Source organism: Microtus pennsylvanicus, chromosome 1, assembly GCF_037038515.1.
Source record: "Microtus pennsylvanicus isolate mMicPen1 chromosome 1, mMicPen1.hap1, whole genome shotgun sequence".
Classification (NCBI taxonomy): Eukaryota; Metazoa; Chordata; class Mammalia; order Rodentia; family Cricetidae; genus Microtus; species Microtus pennsylvanicus.
In genome coordinates this window covers 123,654,201-123,678,875 of record NC_134579.1, presented here as the reverse complement: position 1 = coordinate 123,678,875, position 24,675 = coordinate 123,654,201, and the positions used below count along the sequence as shown (strand labels likewise).

General features: G+C 41.2%; 1 protein-coding gene and 1 long non-coding RNA gene across 2 annotated transcripts in view; one reads left to right on the top strand and one right to left on the bottom strand.

Moving 5' to 3' along the window:
- Positions 1–24,675, top strand: part of Sppl3 (signal peptide peptidase like 3) — a 96,907-nt gene that overhangs the window by 52,126 nt on the left and 20,106 nt on the right. Inside the window, exons 2-3 of the mRNA XM_075982600.1 lie at positions 3,904–3,981; positions 20,656–20,744. Of these exons, the coding sequence (XP_075838715.1) occupies positions 3,904–3,981; positions 20,656–20,744 (167 nt within the window). The remainder of the gene's footprint in view (positions 1–3,903; positions 3,982–20,655; positions 20,745–24,675) is intronic.
- On the bottom strand, positions 9,020–13,847 carry LOC142855939 (uncharacterized). The gene is made up of 3 exons (XR_012911567.1): positions 13,827–13,847; positions 11,997–12,056; positions 9,020–9,130 (listed from the first exon to the last, which is right to left on the bottom strand). It is a non-coding gene; the product is annotated as an uncharacterized LOC142855939 (long non-coding RNA).

The window sequence follows — 24,675 nt, the reverse complement described above, 5'->3', positions numbered from 1 at the left end:
ATCCATTTCTGGTGCGAGTGCAAAATGGTGTGCCATCTCTGTAGGCAGTGTGGTACAGCCTGCCACATCGCACACGCCTGAGTACAGCTTTCAAGAGTCTGTACACAGAGTAGTTTGCTCTAGCAGAAGTTTTAAAGTTTTATTTATTGTATGTGTATGAGTGTTTTGTCTGCTTTTATGTATGTGCATCACACGTGTGCTTGGTACCCACAGAGGTCTGAGGATATCGGATCCGCTGGACCCACTGCCACCCCTTAGGTGCTAAGCACCTAGCCCAGATCCTCTAGAGAGTATCAAGTACTCTAAAGTGCTGAGGCATCACTCCATCAGCTGGAGTAGAATTTGAAACAGGTCCAGTTTTTGTCCATAAGGGATAGAGGTGGGGAGAACAACCAGGATCGGTGAGGTGAGTTGGCAGTTAAGAGCTCAGGCTGTTCTTTCAAGGGACCTGAATTTGGGTCTAGTTTACCAGCTTAGCTGTCTTGCCAATCCTCATACTTCTAATTATAATCAAAGACTTTGCCTTAGGTTTTGCCAGAGTAGGGCTGTGGCTCTGTGTGCTCGCCTGGCATATATAGCGTCCTGGGTTCAGTCCCCAATAAGAAAGAAGAGAGAACTAGCAGTAATCAAATTAGATTTTTTTCTTTTTTAAATTTTATTATGTGAGTCTGTGTTTGTGGACAGTCAGAGGACAGCTTGTAGGCATAGGTTCTCCTTCCGCCATAGGGGACATGGGGATTGAACTCATGTTAACAGGCTTGGCTGCAGACACCTTTACTCACCAAGCCATCTTCTCAGTCATGACTCTAAAAACAAAATTTTATTATTGAAATTTTCAAACATATGCAAAAAGTGGAAGACCATAATAAAATTCTCTGTACTTGTTATTCTAACTTAACTATTTCCCCCTGGTTTTGTTGTTGCTGTTGTTTTGGTTTAGGTCTCTCTTACCTTTTTTTTTTTCCCCTTGAAGCATTTTATATTTTAAGAATGCATATTTTACTTATCAAAGGATGGGTTTAGGTCTTTTAATGTCTCACTCTGGGAGCCCCACTGATGACAGTTCAGGTGGGCAAAGAGGGTCTACACGGGAAGTTCAGAGCAGCCAGGGATACACAGACTTTCTCTCAAAAACAAGCTAATATCTTTGAGACATTTTCTAGCCAAGCTGTCATTGAACTCTCTAGGTAACTAAAAATGACCTTAGACTTCTGATTTTCCTGACTCCCCTTCCAAGTGCTGGGACTACAGGCATGAATCACCACATCTGGTTTAAATAAGGTGTTTCCAAAAGCAAAACAAAAAAAAGTTTTTTATTGGTTAAAGTGAAAGTTTAGACATTAGTTGACAGTTTCTGATTGGGTAATATGCTATCAGGTTTTGATTTACTTAAGGTTGGAGCCATCTAAGCTATGAACTTCTGACTAAACTTTGTTTGTTTTAAATACCCATAAGTGCTTTATATATCTATAATAGCTGCTGCTCAGAAACTGACTGCAGGGGTTGACCAGATGACTCAGCAGGTAAAGGCACTGGCTGCTGATAAGCAATGACCAGAGATGATCTCCAGAACCCACAGAATGGAATGAAAAATTGTACCCTAAGGGTCTCACATACCTATGTGTACACATACACACAAAAGTAAATAAATAAATGTAATGATTATTTCTAAAGATACACTGCCTGTGGACCCTTATGTCTTAACATGAAGGGGTTTTTTTGTTTTTTGGTTTTTTTTGGTTTTTTTCGAGACAGGGTTTCTCTGTGGTTTTGGAGCCTGTCCTGGAACTAGCTCTTGTAGACCAGGCTGGCCTCGAACTCACAGAGATCCGCCTGCCTCTGCCTCCCAAGTGCTGGGATTAAAGGCATGCGCCACCACCGCCCAGCCTGAAGTTTTTATTGTATGCTTTGAATGGGAGCATGGCATTGGGAGCATCTCCAGTAGATCAGACTTCACTTTGTAGTCAAGGATGGTCTTGAACATCTGATTCTTGGACTTCCACATCTGAAGTGAGTACTAGGATTGCAGGTGTGTACCTCCATACCCAACTAAAGGTCAGGACATTCAGCCTTTCCTCCTCACTAGGAAGTATTCTGTTCTCCTATTACACACACAGAGAGAGAGGGAGGGAGGGAGTCTTAGCTCTATTTTTCTTAACTTGAATTTCTTACCAGTTCCTATTTGATATTCATCACTTCGTTAGAGCACTCTTTTTTGAGGTTACCACTCCATGTGACACGGACAACACTGAGTAAATGTGCTATATACTGTGACCTGCTCATCTTAATCAGTGATAGCTCTGTAGAGTGCTGCTGTTGCAGATGGGAAAAATGATGTGTAAAGAGATTGGGTAGCCAGCCTCCAATGACCACAGGATTAAAGCTCAGCATAATCCAACCCTACTCCCTCATTAAAGTGACAGTTGTCCTTTACTCCTTCTCTTTCTCCATTTTGATTTTCTTTCCTGTGGTCCTCCTAACTGATGTTGAGATTTGAAGGGTTCTCAGGCCATCGTCATTTCTGGCCGTTTCCCACTGCTGTTAAGACACACTCGTGCACACCTGTGGACTCATTTAGAGGAGGCCGATAAGCTTCTGCACGTGTACATCTTGCTGTCAGTGTACTCAAAACTTCGCTCTGACTCTCCCGCCTCTGTTTTGCTCTTTTTCTGAGTAGTACAACTCAGATAGTCAGTAGAAACCTGGGAATCATCCCCAGGTTGTCCTCTCTTGGTTCCCACACTCAACCAGATCCTGTTTATTGTAGATTATGTGTTTCATTCACCTCTTTCCGCCCCATTCTTAGAGGGGGTCCACCTGCTACCCTTACATGCAGTGTCTGTTCTTTCTCCTCTGCAGCACTGCCCACAATCACATTCACTTAGGTTGAGGGGAAAAAGGGAAGAAGTCTCATTCCCCAAGTGGCTCACTCTCAGAATACCTGGCTCATACGCATCATTAAATTGTCAGAATTAGTGTGCTGGGAATGTCGTTGAGTGATAGAGCACTTATTTCAAATGCTTACAATGTATTGAGTTCAGCCCTCAACACAACAGAATCTTTATCTGGTGGTGCGCACCTTTAGTCCCAACACTTCAGAGACAGCAGAAGGATCTCTGAGTTTGAGGCCAGCCTGGTCTACAGTAGTGAGTTCCAGGACAGTCAGGGCTACATAGAGAGAACTCTTTTTGCTGAATAAGAAAGAGAAACAATAATAATGGTGATAAAGATACTGTTCTGCCCAGGACTGGGTAGTGTGAATGGTGAGTTCCTGGAGATGCTTGAAAATAAGAGTTTGCATAGTTGAGCATGGGAGCTAAGGCATTGATGGTGGGACTGGAGGTGAAGGGTATGAAATTGCAGGGCTGCAATCCATCCGGGTCAGAAGAGAAGCAGCCATCAGGAAGATGTCAGTTTTTTCAGACAATTGAATACAAAGTATAAGATAGTAGTTAGTTTTAGATCCTCCCTACCACATCCAAATGACAATAATCAGTAGACATTAGAAAACAAGAAAGGGAATCGAGGAGAGATGTAGTTTTTACCTTATCATTAATTCAAACCAACAAAGGACTATTGGTTATTCATTGTAAACACATAAAAGCATAAGCACTGAGTTTTTTTTATTGGAATAGGTTTAAGTTGATAGTGGATGTTACAAATGTGTTATGTATCATCATACAGAGGTGAAGTTTTTACACCATTATCTTTTAACATCCTAAGAATGTTAGCTAGCAATGCTGTGAAGCTCTCGGTGTGTCCCGTGTGGTAAGCTAGCATATCTTGTTTTAGTGGTTTGTGTTGCTAATGCTAACGTACATCTCACTTAGTAAATACAGGGACTGTGAACTCCTTGAGCACCTGCAGCCTGTGAGTTAATATTTGTCCTCTTTATTTCTCTAGGGCCTATTCCCTGGTGGATTCCAGTCAAGTGTCGACATTTCTGATTTCCATTCTTCTGATAGTCTATGGTAGTTTCAGGTAAGATATTCTCCATGGGGTTGTTTTCATTTGCAGGTAGAAGGAACGTTGCTCTGTGGAGAGAAAAGGGTTTTGTAAGGACTTGAGTTCCAGTGGGTAATTCTAATATTTGTTCTTTGGTTGACTGCTGTTAATCATGTTTAACACGTTAAACTTAGGACTTTAGCATATTAATGCAAATGTGGAAAAACTAATTGCTTAAAACTAGGTCCGCAGATAGTGAGTGACTTGTAGAAAAATTGAGCTTATTGGGAAGGCTATAAGGGGAGCTGACAGTGATTTTCTATACCACGGGCATCAAAAATTAGAAAGACAATTCAGAATACAAAAAAAAAATACATGCTGCAAAATGAATAATAGTCACTGTTATGTTTGTTTGTTTGTTTCTCTAACTCCAAATCAAAGTGTTAACCAGAGTGCAGCTGTGCTCACGGAGCTGGTAAAGTTCTCCTTGTCCTGAAGAACTGCTTCGTGACTAGCATCTTTACAGAAGTTAATTTTCCCTTACTACAAAAGCATTGGCATAGGTTGATCCCTACAAATTGCTAATAATAGAGTTTTTTTAAACCTTTGAAAACCATTTCATGTAATTCACCCTGTTACTCTAGTTGAGTGTGGTAAATTACCAAGTCTTCTTTCTCCCTGTTGCCTTTGGGAGTGCTGAGACTGGATCCTGATGACTACATACTCATCCTAGCACTCAGTCATATGACTAGGAAGAAAACATAAAGAAGACAGACAGATGTCCCCTTCTCAGACAATCTTCCGTTGAAGGAGCTATAGTGGGTGTGTAATTCAGATCATTGTGTGGCTGACACAACCAAAAATGAAGGCAGTGGCCTGGAGAGAATGGCTCAACAGCCCAGAGCATTCCCTGCTCTTCCACTTGATGCTTTGGTTTCTAGAACCCGTTGTAACTCCAGCTCCAAGGGGTCCAACACCCTCTTCTGGCCTCTGAGGGCACCAGGACACGTATGGTATACACTCAGACACAACACACATACACACAAAATATGAAAATGAAAGTAAAGGCTGCTTGGGAAATTTTAAGTTAAAATTTCATGAAACAGCACGAATAATAAATACATCAGCAAAAGGATTTTGAACTACCTAATGTTTCTGGATGTTGATACTTTGTGAAATCACAGACTTTCAGTTCTTTATTATAGCCATTGTAGAAGAAAGATGTATCACTATATACACACACTGACTAAAGTTTTAACCACAGAGATGTCTACAGAAGCCCTAAGCCCTTTTGCTGGTTTGTTGGCTTTTCTGTTTGGTGTTGTTGTTGGTGGTGTTTTGTCAACACAAGCTAGACTCCTCTGGGAAACAGGGAGCCTCTGTTAGATGACTTCTCCATCAGATTGGCCTTTAAGCAAGTCTGTGGGGCATATTCCTGATTAATGATTGATGTGGGAAGGTACAGCCTTCCAGGGCAGTGCCACCCCTGGACAGGCAGTACAAGTGGTCCTGGGTTGTGTAAGAAAACAGCTGACAAACATGGAGGGCCAGCCAGTGAGAAGCATTCCTCTGGTTCTGCTTCAGAGTCCCTACCCTGATTCAGTGATAGACTGTGATCGGGGATTTGTGAGCCAGATAAATCGCTTTCAGGTGTGATGTTTCTCCAGCAGAGTAAAATAGGACATATTTCTATTTATGTATGTATTTACTTTGAGACAGAGTCTCTCTATATAACCCTGGCTGTCCTGGAACTCCCTCTTAGACCAGGATGGCCTCAAACTCACAGAGATCTGCCTGCCTGCCTTTGCCTCCTTAAGTACTGGAACTAAAGACATGTGTCACCATGCCCAGTTTAAGACTGCTTGTTATTTGAGACAGGGTTTTTCTGTGTAGCCCTGAACTGTCCTGGAACTCCCTCTGAAGACTATGCTGTCCTTGAGCTTGCCTCCTGAGTGCTGAGATTAAAGGTGTGGACCACCATCGCCCAGCTAGGACACAATTCTTAATCACTTTTAGGAAGCCATGGCAATTTAGAACCTTACCAAAGTGATCGATATTATCCATATTTTGTGTTTTTACCCCTATTTTATCTTTTATTACCACTGATACCATGTATCAACATTTAAAAAAACTTACAATTTAAAACAAAAAGAGCCATCTTTAGAGTTACAACTCATACCACTTTTATTAGTGAAAATCACCTTTTCTTTCATACACACACACATATACACAGAGTTGTGTACATTTAGAACGCTCCTTTATATACTGATTGTTTTCACACAACACCCCAAGTATTTTCTGTAGTCATCATATTAGTGTTTAGTAATTCAGTATTTCTTCATGCTGTTTTTGTTGGACATGTGAGCTGTTAACATTTTGTATCCTTTTTTCACCTTTGGTTGAACTCTATTATTAAGATAAACATTTAGGGCCAGTTAAAGTGGCTCAGCAAATAAAGGCACTTGTTACACCAGCTCAGAAATTCAAGTCAGATCCTGTAGACACAAGTTTATGTCCCACCTGGTTCTAGTCCCACAGTCTTTCAGTACCAGAGAAACACACAGAGGCTTATATTAATTAGAAACCATTTGGCCTATTAGCTTAGGCTTATTATTAACTGTAGGGTTAAGCCAGCCTCTTTAGGGGGTGGGTTTGCCTCTGGCGAATGGGTACGGATAAATCGGGTGTGCGGGAGGCGGCTCGGCCCTTTTCCTGCCTCCTGTGAAACGGCTACGAGGGAACCTCGATTCTGTAAGTTTATTTAAACATTAAAGCTGTATATATTCTTTAATATCTGCCTTGCATTTATTTACGCCGATACAATTAACTAGCTCTTACAACTTAAATTAATCCATAATTCTTGTCTATGTTTAGTCATGTGGCTTGGTACCTTTTCTCAGTAAGGCATTTTCATCTTACTACTTCTACATCTGGCTCGTGATTGCATCTCTGCCTTTCCTCTTTCCAGAATTTTCCTAGTCTGGTTGTCCCAGGTATACTTCCTGCCTGACTACTAGTCAGTCAATGTTTTATTAAACCAATATAAGTGACATATCTTTACAGTGTACTGGTGTGGGAGGTCCTTCTGTCTGTGTGTTGCTCTCATTGGTTAATGAATAAAGAAATTGCCTTGGCCTGTTGATAGGGCAGAACTTAGGTAGGCGGGGAAAACTAAATGGCAAGCTGGGAGAGAGGAGGCAGAGTCAGAGGAGAAGCCATGGATCCTCCACCTGAGACAGACGCTGGTTAGAATCTTTGCTGGTAAGCCACATCCATGTGGTGATATACAGATTAATAGAAATGGGTTAAATTAATATAAGAGTTAGCCAGTAAACAGCTAGAGCTAATGGGCCAAGCAGTGTTTTAATGAATACAATTTCTGTGTGGTTATTTTGGGGCTAAGCTAGCCAGGTGGCTGGGTCAAACAAGCAGGCCCTCCCCCTACAGTGTACAAAAGCATTATCCCACAGCAAGATCCCTTGAATCCATGTAAAAGGAAGGAGAGAACCAACTATGCAAAGAACCCCCCCCCCCGGCCTGTGAAATATATTTGTTTAAAGATAAACATTTAAAAGTTGAAATATATGAACTGTCTCTTCCTACTACATGTTGCTGTATTAGTTCCAGAAAATTGCACCAGTTCAAGATTGGGCAGATCTTAGCATTGTATTAAAGAGAGTAACAGAATTGTTGTATAGGTGTTAAGGGTCTCTTTGGTGAACTTCCTGGTTTACAGTGAGAAGACTGGAGCACTCACTGCTTTTGTGCCTGGGAGATCAGAAGACATCAGAGCTACAGATAGATATGAGCCTTCAAATGGGTGCTGGGAACTGAACTTGGGTTCTGTGCAAGAGCAACAAGTGCTTTTAACATCTGAGATATCTCTCCTGCCCATTTTGTTTCTTTGTTTTGCAAGGTCTCACTATGCTGTGCCCTGGCTGTCCTGGAGTTTGCTGTGTACACCAGACTGCTCTTGAACTCACAAAGCTCCAACTTCCCGATCCATAATAACTACTCATCTCCCTAGATGTGCCTGCTCAGGACACCCCAGCCGTGATTCTTAGGATGTGACCCCTTGTCGTTGTCTGCTTTCATTGCTGTGTTTTTAACAGCATCCATATCTGTTAGTGTATTTCACTTCTTTTTGTTGCTGAGTAGCTTTTCTGGCTGTCTGTGCTGCTGCTATTTTGGCTGTTATGAATAACAGTGCTGTGAATGCTTATGTATAAGTGTTGGTGTGAGAGTACATTTTTATTTCTCTTCAGTAGCAGAAATACTAGATGATATGATAATTCTTTGATTTAACATTTTAAGAATTGCCACTGTTTTCCAAGGCATCTGTTTCACTTTACGTTCTTACCAGCATTGTACGAGTTTCTTCACATTTTCACCAACAGTTCTCTAATGTTAGTGTTTTCTTCATCTTTACTAGCATGTATTAATTACATATCATAGACTTCAACTATCTGATTTCCATACCTGTATATCAGTATTTTCCCCTTAATCCATGCAAGCACATTACTCTCTTATTCCCTTCCTTTTGACTCTATTCTTTTTCCCAAATAGTCCTTTTCTGCTTGCATGTTTTCTTCTTTGTTATTACTGTTCAGTCTAGACTCAGCATGTAAAAGGAAATATGATTTTTATCTTTCCCAGCCAGGTTAATTATACTTAATATAATGAATTCCACTTTTACCTATTTTCCTGCAAATGGTATACTTTCATTTCCTTTATGGCTAAATTGTGTGTGTGTGTGTGTGTGTGTGTGTGTGTGTGTGTGTGTGTGTGTGTGTGTGTTCCGTTGGTTCATTAAAAAACATCAAAGGAAATGCATGACTTGCCTATTACCACACATTGGTGTGGGGTATCTCTGTTGCATGCTGACTTAGCTTCCTTTGACTCCGTAACTAGAAGTGATTATCAGGATCTTACTGCAGTTTTTTTTGTTGTTGTTGTTTTTGTTTTTGTTTTTTTTTTCCAAGAACCTGCATCCTGGTTTCCATGGCATTGGAACTAATTTACATTCCCACCATCTGGGTGCACATAATGTATTCCTTTTCCTACCTGTGTCCTTACAAGCATCTGGGCTTAGATATGTTGTTTGTTTCTTGATGGTAGCCACTCTGGGTTAAGATGGAACCTCAGCATCATTTCAGTTACCCATCGTCGTCATTCTTCTGTGATCCTATGGGTATAAAGTGGTACCTCATTATAGCTTTGGCTTGCATTTCCTTAGTGACTTACTGTGTCCCCCATTTTTTCATGTGTTTTGTCATCCATGTAGATTTTTGTGGCCCCCCACCCACCCCGTGAGGGTCAAGTCCAGGGTCATAAGCATGCCATACTTACTTACACCGAGTCCCTCTCCCCATTTTTATCTTCCTAGTGTTGAATTTAAGAGTTCTTTACATACTGTGAAGATGTCTTTACTGGTTACATACTTGCAAAACATTTTTTCTTTCTTCCAGTCTCTGGGTTTCTCTTTTCATTTTCTATATAATTGTAGTTGTATATTTCCTGGTGGACTGACCTTTGTAAATTATCCCTCTGTATCAGTGGTTCTCAACTTGTGGGTCAAGATCCCTTTGACAAACTTCTGTCTCCAAAATGTTTGCATTATGATTCACAACAATTGCAAAATTACAGTTATGGAGTAACAATGAAAATACTTTTATTGTTGGAGTCACCTTAACATGAGGAACTATATTAAAGGGTTGCAGTGTTAGGAAGGTTGAGAACCACTGTTTATACCTTCCTAACAATTTTTGTTACTATTTTACTGAGTCTGATGTTAGTATACCCACTCAAAGTTTTTTAATTTTTTTCAATTTTCAAGAATTTGTTAAAGATGTATCAAAATCAAGCTACAATGACAGATTTAAATGACAGCCTTGGGAATCAATCCCAAAATTCTTTTTTTTAACATTTAATTTTTAGTGATGTGTGTATGTAGGGTGTGTGCACATACAAGTGCATCATTTCATAGCCTTCCTTGGAGGCGTTCAGATAAATAAATGTTTGTTAAATGATTCATAATACTCTTTGATAGAAACATTTGGGAAGTATTTCAGTCAAAATTGAGGCTATACAACCAACAGCAGGGGCTGTGGTCTGGATGACAGGTTTACTCTAGAGAATAGCCTGAGGTTGTCATGCTGTCTGGCTATTGATCCCACAGTTCTTTCTGACCATGGCGCTCTTAAATACAGTGGTGATCCAGATGTGTGCTGTTGCCAGCTGAATACGGACCTCCTTGTCTCACCTGCACAGCATTGTATCAGACCTGGCAAAGCCTTGTGCATACCATGTTTCTCCTTGTCCTAAGGCACACAGTGTAGGTTTTCCACAACAGGCCAAGGACTTTGCTGAGAAAATCCTTTAGAGTCTAAAGCATGAGTTTATTTCCAAGCATTGGTGGGGTAAGAGTGTAGCTCAGTGTAGAACACTTGACCTGCCTGTCATGTTCACTCTGGTTTTGAGCTGCAGCGGCACAAATTACTAAGTTGTTAGTGTTTGTGTAGCCTGTACATGTTATGTGGGGTATATTGTGGTGGAGTCCTCAACAGCACTCTACCTTATTTTTAAGATAGCATCCCTCACTGAACCTGGAACACATCAATTCGGTAGCCTAAGTAGCCAGTAAGCACTATGAATCCTTCTCTCTCCAGCCCTAACACTGGGGCTATAGATAACCCTACTGCACCTGGCCTTTACTCTGCTCCTGGGGATCTGGACTCAGGTCCTCGTGCTTGTGTGGTTTACTGACTGAGGCATCTCCCCAAATTTTATTCCTTTTTTCAAATTTTATTTCTTATGATTTAATTCTTACCTTTAAACAAAGAAAAATTATAGTTAGATCTCTACCTCAGCCTTATTAAAGTCTTACTCACATTCAGTGTGCTAAACAACTTCCTACTATAATGTTATGATAAACTCTTGTCGTGACCATGATCTATTTGACACTAATTAGTTGACCTTTGGATTCCACTCAGCTCAGGATTAAACCGTAGCATCATGTCGAAAGTTGCTGACCTGACATTGTCTGCAGTGAGACAGTACACACGCACAGGTCAGAGGAACTGCATAATGCAGTGATATGAAAGCTATCCTTAGCACATTAGTACATGGAAGACTCTAAAGTGGTGTGTCTGTCCTAGAAGTGGATGGGAGATGGCTCGGTAGGTAAGAAAGTGGAATGATCTTTGTTCGCCTCTCCAGCACACATGGTAGTGTGTACCTGTAACCCTGGCTTTGGGGGATGGACACAGGCAGATCCAGTAAGCTTAGCCCAAACAGCCATGTTCAGTAACAGACCATCTCAAAAACTGAGGTGGAGTATGATAGAGGAAGATGCCAGAAGACTTCCTCTGTCTTCCACAGGTGCTCACATGGGTATGTGTTCCTGTGTACAGCACACAACACACACACATGGAGAGAGTGTAAATACATACTAAATGTTCTGGAGCTCTCTTGCTTTGTACTATTGTTGTTGTTGTTGTTATTTTGCATGTTTCATATTGTGGCTTTTGTGTTATTTTTCTGGGGGTGAGGGGCTAGAGGTCTTGTTTGGTGAGTAGCTAAAGGTCAGGCAGGGGACATGAGATGATAACACAGTAGCACTAGTGCTGGTTTGCTAGGACCGCCTAACAAAGTGCCGCAGACTTCCTGGTTAGACAGCAAAGAGCTTTACTTTAGTTCTAGAAGCTGAAAGTCCAGCATATAAGATGCCACCAAGGAGGCCTTCATCCTGACACCTCTCCTTGCATCATGGATTTGATCTTCACAGATAGATGGTGCCTTCATACGTTTTTCTCTCCTGACTACACAGATGTCTGGAAGAACCATCTGTCTCTCCCTTTCTCTTCACCACATATGCTCATTTTCTGTGATACCATTTTAAGCCAGGTGTGGTAGCACACACCTTTAATCCTAGCACTTGGAGAACACAGACAAGTGTATTTCTGTGAATTAAAGTTCAGCTTACTAGTCCAGTCCTAAGACTACACAGTGAGACTCTGTCTAAGGGGGGTAGAAAAAGAAAACAATCTTACCTGTAATATTTAAAACTGTCTGCATTCAGTCAGTCACATGTTCAGGTCCTGTAGTTAAAACTACAGATAAGAATCTTGTGAGTGTACTGTTCAGTCCAACTTAACTTAATAATGATCATATTACTGCTCAGACTACAATACTCTGAATGATTTTGAAGCGGGGTACTTTAATCTTGCTATGAAAATATAATTAATAATTGCCTAGGAATTTGTAGTCCCCTGCTTATAGGGTTACTCTGGAAATCGTGCCTTGGTCAGTGTGGCACACTTCTTTAATCCCAGCAGGAAGACTAGATAGGCGAATCTCTGTATCTCTGTGAGTTTCAGGATATCCAGGACTGTTACACAGAAAAACCTTGTCTCAGAAACAAAAGAGAGAGAGAGAGAGAGAGAGAGAGAGAGAGAGAAATATCTTGGACTGGAGAGTTCCAGTTCAGTGGTAGAACGTTTGCATGGCACATCTGAAGACTTAGGTTTCATTCCCAGCACTGAAGAAGGAACCATCTTGGCACAGTGCCTGGCCAGTGAGTCAGTTATGGCTAGCTGTTATAAACTGAGTGTGCTGGCACACTCCTGTTATCCTTGCAGTGAGTAGATAGAGGCAGGACATCAGAAGTTCAAGGACATGTTTGGTTACATAGTAACTTCAACCCAGTCTCACACTGTCCTTCACTTGCCCACCCCCAATAAAACCCAGCTGTCATTATTGTGGCCCCAGAATATTTCCAGCTACTTCATCAGAATACCATCCTCTTCTCTAATATGCATCTATGGTGGGTCAGATGGTCAAGAGACAGGATTTCTTTGCTGTATAGCCCAGGCTGGCCTCAAACTTGCTGTTCTCCTCTATCTTCCTCTTGAATGATGACTGTGTGCATCAATAACTGATATTTGCCTCCTATAACTTGAGCTACTACTACTTCCTGTTCAGTTATAGTTTATATAAAGTGGAAATAAAAATAATTGGTTTGGTTATTTTTTTTTTTTAAGACAGGATTTCACAGTATAACACTGGCTGATTAAGATTTTTAATCCAAACTTGCTCTCCTCTTGCCTCAGCCTCCCAACTACTGGCATTTTGGGCTTGTGCCACCATGTCCAGTTCCTTCTGTTGCTCATTTTTTCTTACTTTCTTATTGTGTATGTATTTGTGTGTGAGTGGTGTATTTGTGCCCCAACATGCATGTGGAGGGACCACTCTGTGGAGCTGATCCTCTCCCTCCATGTTTATGTGAATCGATCTCAGATCATCAGGCTTGCACAGCAAGCTCTTGACCTGCTAAACTGTCTCGCAGCCCACGGTGATCATTAAAACATTGATTTCAGTAAGCAAATAGCCAGGTGCAATTTGAATGGAGTGTACAGTAATAACATTTTGGTGCGTGGGCATCATATTATGTTATTGCACAGCAGTAATAAGATTGTGGTGGTGGGACAGGGCTGGGGAAATGAGAGTAATCATCTTTGAAGACAGAACAGACTGTTCAAGGTCTAGCCAAACACTTTGATGTCCGTCATTAATAAGTTACCAAGTAAGTGGGGATAAAAGCCCATAATTCAAAATAGTCCCAGCGCTCTGAGGCAGAAGTCTTCTGCAAAGGCAGTATTTAAACAGTTGGAATCTGCTGTCAGCTGTGTAAGTATACCAAGCTATTGCTGGATTCCAGTCACAGAGGCCTGCCCAAGCCAGGCCAGCAATCCTAACACTTCCCAGCTTGAGCCCTCCACTTCACTTACACAGATTTCTGTGTATGCAGCAGTGACCCTTAATGATCAGACAAGGCTTGATTTTGAGCAGTATTGAGGCAACTGAGAAACTCAGTCACTTACATTAGACCTGGTAGAAGTGGTTGTCTCCATAACTCCTTGTGCTGCAACAGGACCTGCCAGCAAGACAGTGAGAGATGCATTTGGTTGCTTGGTTGATTTGTTCGGGAGTTTTACTGTAAGATACTCTTTAAAAATTACACGTACAGATGTGTATTTGTTGGGGAATGTGTTTGTGTGAGTACAGGTACCCAGCTGAGTCCAGGAAGCATCCAGTTCCTTGGAGTTGTTACAGGTTACTAATCACCCACATTGGGCACTAAAAACCAAATTCAGGTCCTCTCAGAACAGAGTACACACTCTTACTGCTGAGCCATGTCCCTGGTACTTGCTTTTATTTTTACTTTTTTTTTTTTTTTTTTTTGGTAAGACCTCTAGGTAGTCCAGGCTATTCTCTAATTTGTAAAATCTCCTGCCTCAGCCTCCTGTATGCTGAGATTATAAACCTGTGCTGCCATGCCCGTCTTCAAGGTAGAGAGTTTTTTTAAGGGAGCAGGGTGTGGCAGTTTGCTTCTTTGCAAGAGTTTCACTATATATTTATGTTTATGGGTGTGTTCGTATGAGTACAGGTGCTTGAGGAGGCCAGAAGCAGGTGTTGATTGGCTCCCTGGAGCTGGAGTTACAGTGGCCATGAGCTGCTAAAGTCCAGGAGAGTGAACACAAGTCCTCTACGAGAGCAGTTCACGCTCTTCATGGCTGAACTCTCTCCAGCTCCTATTTTTTCTGATACTGTTTTTATTTTTATTACATGCAAGTAAGTGAGTTTGTAACCTTTCCTATGTATATTCTCATTCTACTTTGTCCTCTGTCACCAGTGACCTTCCACTCCAGTCCTCTCTTTCCCACAAACACACCCTTTCTGCCTTCTTGGTATATATTCTTGTTGACTTCCTTTGCTGTGCCTTTAGACACAGTTCATCATAATCAGCTGGAATAGGAAAGACAAGTATCATATTGTTCCCTCATATGTGGAATCTAGATTTATATACATGTATGTTGTTGGACTTTCTTATCAGACGTTCTTTGGACTGCCAGCTCCCCAATAATGACACAGAGACCTCTTATTAATTATGTAAGCTTGGCCTTTAGCTTAGGCTTGTTCCCAACTAGCTCTTAGAACGTACTATTTGTATTATTCTATGTTCTGTCACATGGCTAGTTACCTATCCTCCATAATGTATGTCCAACTTCTTCAGTGTCTTGCTAGTGTCTCCTGCTGTGCAGATTCTAACCCTGAGTTCTCTCTCTGCCCAGAAGTCCCACCTATTACTGCCTACCAGCCATTCAGCTCTTTATTAAACCAGTCAGGTGCCTTAGGCAGGTAAGGCAAGACAGACACATCTTAACACAATGTAAACAAATATCCCACAACACATCTACATAATACATATATAAGAAATGAAGTAGAAAGGATGGCTGTAAGAGAAGAGGAGGGAGGTCTAAAGGTAGAGTTCTTAGTAGCTCTCAGCTAATAATAAATTGAAAGAGCTAAATAGTCCCTTAACCTGGCTAGCACTGACCTCAGCACCCAGGTTCATTCTCCCATCTTCGTAGAGAGGCTGTGTAATGACTGTGCCTCCAGTAAGACCAGAAAGGCAACTGGCAGCTTTCCAGTCCAGAGTGTCAGGATGTGCCAGAGTAGTGGAAGCCTGGCCCCAGGGCAGAGATGTAAATAAAGATTCTTGTAAAGTTACCCAGCTGTCACGAGAGTCAGAGAAGCAGTGTGGACATAACAAATGTACTTACTGTTATTATATTCATAAGTGGATTTGAAAACTCAGATTACTGCACATCTTCCCAAAGTATGCCCACAGGGAAGAGGCAGTCTGTGTTCCCCTGGCTGCAGACATGTCTCCATGCACTGCATCACCAGTCTAGACGTCCCAGCCTTTCAGGTGATTAGCGCTGTCATGAGACCTAATGAATGTTAGGTACAGAGGGGTGGAACCGTTCATTGAAAATTACCATAGGTGTTGTGGCAAAAGAAATTCATTTTAAAATGTCATGTACAGGATTTCTTGGGGTTTTTTTTATGTTTTATTGTTGTTTTATAGACCTAATTAGAAGCAAGAAGTAACAGTTTGTCCAACATACACTATAACATCCAACTATAACAATTCCTCTAGGACCGATGGGGTTGGATAGTTAAATTAGTCTTTCATTTAGATCTTTTGGTAGATCTAAAAATAAATATAAGATCCCAAATGTATATAAGCAGATGAATGTTAGAATTAGAAAACTGAATAGTCTAGATTTGTTTATTATTGTTGTTATTGTTATTGGTCTCTCAGTGTGTGTGTGTTTGCATACAAAATACAAAAAGTGATGTTTTCAAGATAGTGTTCTGCAGACAGCAAAGGAAAGCAATTCTGACTCACAATGAGTGATCCCTGTTTCCTGGCTCAAGCTTCTATACCATGCAGCAAAAGCATTCCCTGAGTCAAGAGAGATTTGAGAGAGTATGGATCCATGCATGTGAGGAAACTATGTGACAGTATCTGAAGAAAATGTCTGTTCCCAGTAGCCAGCTTGGAACAGTTTATGATTCACATGGCATCTGATTATTGTCTGATCAAATGGTCATCTGATTAGGTCTATAAAACATGTAGAGTGGGCTGGAGAGATGGCTCAGATGATTGTCTGCTCTTCCAAAGGTCCTGAGTTCAATTCCCAGCAACCACATGGTGGCTCACAACCATCTGTAATGGGGTCTGATGCCCTCTTCTGGCCTGCAGGCACACACACAGACAGAATATTGTATACATAATAAATAAATAAATAAATAAATAAATAAATAAATAAATAAATAAAAAACATGTAGAGTACTCAGTGATAGAAAGTAATCTCCGAGACCAACTGCTGCTTCACATCACTCCATAAGCACCAGAACAACAACTGAGCGAGTGAGAAATTAGACAAATATATAGTTGTAGAATGAAGTTAAATAATACATTGGATTGTATGGCACTATCAGCTACTAGACATTTCAGAGAAGATAGTGGACCTAAAAATGAAGAAATAGAGACTGCCCAAAAAGAAGCAGGGAAGAGCATCACTGAAAAGCAGAGACCTGTCATTGCCTCTCCTGTCACACCACTCCCTCAGGAAGCTGCCACAAAAGGATCACATACTGAGACCCCTGCCTCACCCATCCCCAGCTACATAAAGGTGAGATCATTGCCATATATTTTTAGAGTTGTTGAAAACCAGAATTCACAGATCCAAGAGCCTCAGTAAACTCCAAACACAAGAAGCTGGATTTATAGTGCCTCAAGGTACAGCACAACCTGCATGTAATAGCTCAGAACCAGTTAGAAAAGGAGATCCAGAAAGTGGCAAGAGGCAGGGTCATCTGCAGATGGGTGGAGTTATCTACAGAGATGGAAAGACGAAGATGACAACTCAGTTCATCATTAGAAAAGAAAAACACAATGTCAAGACATTAGAAACAAGCTCATCACTGTAAGATTCTATGGCAAAAAATATATATATCTTTCAGGAATGAAGAAAAAATATTTTTAGATAACAGAACCTGAAAGAATTTGTCTCCAATTTCCTTTTTAGAAATTTTAAAGGGGCTGGAGAGATGGTCCTGAGTTCAATTTCCAGCAGCCACATCGTGGCTCACAGCCATCTGTAATGAGATTTTGTGCCCTCTTCTGGCCTGCAGGGATACATGGAGGCAGAATACTGTATACATTATAAAGAAATAAATCTTTTAAAAAAAAAACTTTCTAAAGGAAATCCTTCAAACCAAATCAAAGTAGCAGCCCTTGAGCTGAGTGTGGCTAAGAGGCAAAGCAGACCCATATCTGCAAGTTTGAGGGCAGCCTGGTCGTCATGGTAAGTTCCAGGCCACCTAGGGCTACATAATAAGACCCTTTCTTTAGAAAAATTTTAAAAAATAGCTGTTTGTGTCTGTAGAGGTGGCTTGGTGGTTAAGAGCGCTGACTGCTCTTCCAGAGGACCTGGGTTCAGTTAGAGCCATCTGTAACTCCAGTCTTAGGGGATCTGATACCTCTTTCTGATCTCCATGGACTTCTACAAATGAGGTCCAAGACAGCCAGGGCCACAGAGAAAAAACCCTGTCTCAAAAACCTATAAGGAAAAAAAAAAAGAAAGAAAGAAAGAAAGAAAAGAAAAACCTGGATCAGGATATTGCTCAACCCCTAAAGTGGCTTCTCCACAAACATGAAGACCTGAGTTCAAATCCCCAGAGCCCACATAAAAACTGGGTGCAGCACAACTAGGAGACAGAGACAGTTGGATTTCCGGAACTCTAGTCAGCCAGTCCATCCTAATCCGAGATAGAAGTGGAGAATAATAAAGGAAGACATTTAATATTAACCTCTAGCCTCCACACATCTGCACCCTTACACAGCAAAACATAATTGCTGTAAATATAAAATTTAAAAAGTTAAAAGGGCAAGCCAGGCAGTGGTTGCACATTTTTAGTCCCAGTACTCAGGCAGTAGAGGAAGGTATGGATCTCTCTCCTGAGTTTGAGGCCAGTTTGGTCTACAGACCAAGTCCCAGGACAGCCAAAGCTATACAGAGAAACCCTGACCTGGGGGGGCAGGGGGAGGGACAAATAATAAATAAAGACTTTAAAAGACTCAGAAAAGATGCATGTTGCTTATACTCATCAATGGGGAGATAGAGTTCTCTGTCTGCATTTCTACAGACAAAGAACATAGCCCTGAGTGTTAACTTTTATAAGAGAACATTGTTGTGGAATGTTTAACTATATAAAGTTATGTTGCATTTGTTTAATTATGTAAAGATATATTGTACTTGTTCATGTCATGGAATATTTAACTATGTAAAGATATGTTACATTTGTTTAATTATGTAAAGATGTATTGCTGTTTTACCTTGCCTGCCTAAGGCACCTGATTGGTCTAATAAAAAACTGAATGTCCAATAGCAAGGGAGGAGGTATAGGTGGGATTTCTATGCAGGGAGAGTAAGTAGGAGGAGGAATTTAGACCGAAAAGGAGACAACAGGGAGACGCCAGGGGTCAGACAGACAGACAGACACAAGATTAGAAATAGGTTAAATTAGGTTAAAAGAGCTTGGTGGGACAAGCCTAAGCTAAGGCCAAGTATTCATAATTAACAATATTTCCCTGTGTCTTTATTTTATATTTCTTTTCCTATGTGCACGCACACACACACAACTTGCTGTAACCAGTTCTCTCATTCCACCACATGGGATCATGGACTTGCAGCAGAGTCATCTCATTGGGCCTCCTAAATGCCTATTCATATATGATAAAGGATCTTCAAATTAAAACTGGTAGACAGGGAAGAAAACAAAGCCCACAAATATAACTAAAGATAAATGTCCCTCATTCAATAACTGAACAAGACAAGTAGGAATAAAATGAACAACAGTATAGTAAATTTAATGTTCTTATATGTCTGTGTCATGTGTGCATGCCATGTACAGGTCAGAGGTAGATAGCTGGTGTCTTCTTCCTCAGTCTGTCTCTCATGAAACTTTGAGCTCTTCAGTTGGGCTAGACTGGCTGACGAGTAAGCTTCATGGATTGCCTGGTTCTTTCTCCCAGCACTTGATTACATATGTGTGCCACCATCTGGTATGGTTTCTAGGGATCCAAACTCAGGACTGCGCTGCAGTCTTGACTGAGCAATCTCTGTGGGGTTACTCTAGCTGGCATTTGTGAAGTGCCCCCAAACAAAACCACGTTCCTACCATACGGGAAGATATTTGCTAATATTGGACATATTAAAACGTATGAAACAAGCTGGAATAATACAAACATCATCTGTACTCCTTATTAACTCATGCTACCATAGAAAATACCATATAACCTAGATGGCTTAGACAACAGAAATTTACTTTCTCATGGTTCTGGAGGCTGGAACTCCAAAATGAGATGCATGATTGGACTGTTGGCCAGACTGTCAGACCCAATTAACGTCAGCATCTCAGTGCGTAAGGTTCCCAGCCTTGTCCTTCCCAACACTTGGACTGTTAATCTAGCTTTTGATTCTTGCCATTCTCTACAAGTTCTTACCAGTTACATGATTGCAGGTATTTTCTACCATCTTGGTGTAAGTGGCCTTTGTTTATCTTTATTTATTTATTCATTTAATGGTTTTTCGAGGCAGGGTTTCTCAGTGTCACTGCCCTAACTGTCCAGGAACTAGCTCTTATAGACCAGGCTGGCCTCGAACTCAGAGGTCCACCTGCCTCTGCCTCCTGAGTGCTAGGATTAAAGGCAAGCACCACTACCGCCCAGTTGTTTATTATATTTATTTTTAAGAACGTTGTTAGAAGCACAGATGTTTTCACCTTAGAGAGTTTTCAGTGTACCCTCTCTAAAAACTGTTGCTTGGTACAAAAGTCCCAAAATGTGCTTGCTCTTACCCAGCATTTCTCTGTCCAGATTTTTATCACAAGAAAATAAAGCCAGGCAACAGTGGTGCCCACCTTTAATCCCAGCACTCCAGAGTCAGAGGCAGGTGGATCTCCGTGAGTTTGAGGCTAGCGTGCTCTACAAGAGCTAGTTCCAGGACAGCCAGAGCTGTTATGCAGAGAAACCCTGTCTTGAAAAAGCAAAAGAAAGGAAATAAAGAAGGATGAGTGTTAAGAGAGACTGACTGAAAGATCCAGCTACACTGGAGTGCATTTTGTAACCAGGAGAATTCTTGAACTGACACTGGTAGACTGTATCCATAGTTAGGAGAGATCATCATTTCCCTAGTAAATTAACATTTTAGAACACTGTCTAATGACTGGCCTTGTTAAATAAGTTCTTTCTTAAGCAAAACTGAAATTTACCTGTTCAATTTTTTTTTGCAGGTCTCTTAATATGGACTTTGAAAACCAAGATAAGGAGAAAGACAGTAGCAGCTCTTCCGGGCCTTTCAATGGCAACAGCACCAATAACAGTAAGACTCTCCTGTCAGTCATCCCCACCCCCATGTGTTCACCTCAGCTGGCCTCCCTCTACTTCTAGTTAATCATATGATGGGCTTTGGTTTGATAGACCAATAAGTAGTCTAATACAGATAGTCCAGTCTGTAGTCTATCATCTGCTACACTGTTATATTCTAAATCTGTACCCACTGACTGCTTAAGCCTAATGCTCGCTTCCATCAAGATAAGTGGGGTGGGTGTCCACCTGCTTGTGACTTTGGCTCTTTTGTGAGGTTAGTTACTTTGTATTGATGACAGTTTCATTCAGTGACTCAGAGAGTGAGAACACATCCAAGTACTTGAAAAACTAAGCATTAGGAATGTCTTCTGATTTCAAAGATCTTAAAAGAATATACATTTTTAAAAAAATAGAAGTGAGTGTGTAAAGAAATTGTTTATCTATACAGTGGAATATTATTTCATATTTAATAATGAAGTACTGAGGGGCAAGGAGATGGTCTTTTCAGTAAAGTGCTTACCCTGCAAGCATGGGACCCAGCACCCACGTAATAACCTAGGCTAGTGGCATGTACGTGTAACCCCAGTGCTGGGGAGGCAGGGGTAAGAGCATCTCCAGGGTTTACCGGCCGGGGAGCGTGGTCTACTCCGTTAGTTCTAATTAGGCTGAGACCCTGCCTCGAAAAATTAGTTGGAAAACAGAAGACACTAGAATTAACTTCTGACTTGCACATATGTGTCTATGCACTTCATATAAAAACGTGTTTGTATACTATATATATATATACACACCATGATCATAAAATGAAATTCTAGTACATGCTTCAATACAGATGAAGCTCGTACTATACTAAGTAAAGGAAGCCAGGCACAGTTACTTCCTGTGTATGAAATCCCCCAAACAACACATATGTCTAGACAAGAAGTGGATTAGGTAGTTGCCTGGGACTGGAGAGAAGTAGGAAGATTAACTGCAAATGGAGGCAAAAACTAGAGTGTAGTGATTTCAGAGAAATTGATTAAAATTTTGTATCTAAAATGGGTTAGCTTTTATGGTGTGTGAATTGTACCTCAGTAGAGTTAGAGAAAATGCAGTGCTTGTTATGGAAAGAGATGAGAAATAAGAAGAGCCGGTTGATCTGGCAGTAGATTCCCTGCAGCACCACAAAGAAGGCTTGCCCATAGTAGTAGCATTTATACCGAGTACTTTGATTTACACATGGTTTGTTACATGCTTTAAAGAAGAAAAGCGCCAGAGCTGTTCCCTTCTGCATGTGAGGGTGTGACCCGCAGTGGAGCTGTTCCCTTCTGACTGTTTAGGTATGAGGGTGTACCAGCACCCAGCACCAGAAAGATGGGAATAAGCTCTAGAAACCAAGTTGTTCACCTCCCAGAAAGAGAGCAAAGAAAGTTGACCACAATGGCGGGTCACCAGGTCTTTTCTCTGGAGAATGATAGGGCTGACACTGGCAGCGACACCAGCCTTCCAGGAGAGGGGAGTGGAGAAAATGAGCACGACACTAGGATAGGGAGGGCTGTGTCTTAGAACAGTGACCGAGGATGGAGAGAGACCACTTAATGCCGCTGATTTTTATTCCTTAATACTTAATACCAAATTGCACTTCTCCAGTTTTTTTACCTCAAAGTGTGAAGTGAACATGACAAAGACAATAAAATAAAATCATTTAAATAGAATGAATCTCAGCCAGGTAATCGTGGTGCACACCTTTTATCCCAGCACTCTGGAGACAGAGGCAGTGAGATCTCTCTCTGTATGTCTGAAGCCAGCCTGATCTACAGAGCGATTTCCAAGACAGTTAGGGCTACACAGAGAAACCCTGTTTTGATGAAGGAAGGAAGGAAGGAAGGAAGGAAGGAAGGAAGGAAGGAAGGAAGGAAGGAAGGAAGGAAGGAAGGAAGGAAGGAAGGAAGGAAGGAAGGATGGATTAGGCCTGAAGAGATGGCTTAGAGTTTAAGAGCAATGGCTGCTCTTCCAGAGGACCTGAACTCAATTCCCAGCAACCACATGGTAACTCACAACCATCTCTAGTGGGATCCGATGGCCTCTTCTGGCATTAAGACATACATGTAGACAGATCACTTATGAACAAAATAAATCAACATAAAATACATAAAACAAAAATAATTTTAAAAAATTAAAAAAAAAACAATAAATCTTGAGCAATCTTAGGTGGCCTTAAACCTCAGCCATTGAGAAGCAGGAGCAAGTAGATTTCTGTGAGCTTTAGGTTAGCCATGTCTACAGAGTGAGTTTCAGGCCAACCAGGGCTCATAGAGAGGCTCTGCCTTTAAAAAAAAAAAGTCTTATACAAGGTGATAAAATCTTTGGGTGAAATAAAGTCAGTACCAATAATTTCCTAGAAAGCACACTAAAACTACACAGTGTGAAATATGAATTTCAGATTGATGTGTTACATAGCTGTTATGTTCTGTTAGTACCTCAAGTCAAATCACTTACATCCTGTAACTTTTTTCTTTTTGTTTTGGCTTTTTGTTTTTGTTTTTCGAGACAGCATTTCTCTGTGTAGCCCTAGCTGTCCTGGAACTCACTCTGTAGACCACACTGGCCTAGAACCCAAAGATCTGCCTGCCTCTGCCTCCTGAGTGCTGGATTTAAAGGAGTGCACCACCACTTCCTAGCTTTTAATTTTATTTCTTATGTCCTGTATTGTGTAGCATATATACAAATAGTGTAATTAAAACAAGATTCTAATCTCTGATACACTGCATCACAGAATCTAAGGGAAATCTGCAGTGTGCCCAAGTAAAATCTCTGATACACTGCATCACAGAATCTAGGGGAATCTGCAGTGTGCCCAAGTAATATCTCATTCAACAGACAGTGGAAGGAAGTACCTGCTAATACTAGTTTTTATTTCTTATTATTTATCAGGGTCAAAAGAGAGTCATGTACCTCCACAGTAACACACTGAGACCCAAATGCCAAGATTATGATAAAATGCAATTCTCTTTGATTTAATGTGGGAAAGTATCAAGAAAGTAAAAGCCATTGTAGAGAAAACCAGCACTCAGCTGTAGAGTGTTCTTCCCAGAACTATTTCATTTCTCCTATCTGGTTAGTTTGTCTCAGACCACAGGTGCAGGCCCTTCCTCAGGGTTCCTGCCTCACCCTTTGACCCTAAAATTTGCACATTGCTATCTACAATCTTTCACCTATACATGCCTGTGACTACTGGGTTGGGGAGGGGGTTGATTTTTACCCTCTGTAGATAATGTCAAGCAGTTTCATAGTGACTGTCACTGTACACTCTCCCAAGGGGTTTCTGTCCTGCCTGGTTCCCCAGCTGTTTAGTCCCAAGAAAATCACACAGAGTCTACATTAGTTATAAACTGATTGGCCCATTAGCTCAGGCTTCTTATTAACTCTTAAAATGTATGTTAGCCCATTATTCTTGTCTGTGTTAGCCATATCACTTGGTACCTTTTTCAGCGAGGCAGTCACATCTTGCTTGCTCTGTGGCTGGATCTGAACTACAGAGTTCTCCTGTTCTCATTGACCTGCCTCTATTTCCTGTCTGGTTGTCTCACCTATACTTCCTACCTGGCTACTGGCCAATCGGCATTTATTTAAAATATAATTGACAGAATACAGGCCATTGTCCCACACCACCACCCCCCTCCGAGGGGCATGCTGCCTGTTGCCCTTTCCCCTGGTAAACTTTGAGAGATCGCCTATGTCTGGTGCAGCTGTTTGTAGCAGACTACAGTGTGGCTAAGGACGGCTTTTAGAAAGCATCTGCCTCTTGGAGGAAGGAACACCAATGGTAGATAAGAGGAAGAGAAACGGCAGGCCAGACTTGGAGGTCCAGGTCCTAGAGGCAACCTTCCTATGATCAGCTCACTGCTGTCACTCTGAATGATGTCCTTTTGTTTTCCCTTTATTGTCTACCAAACCTTTGGTGG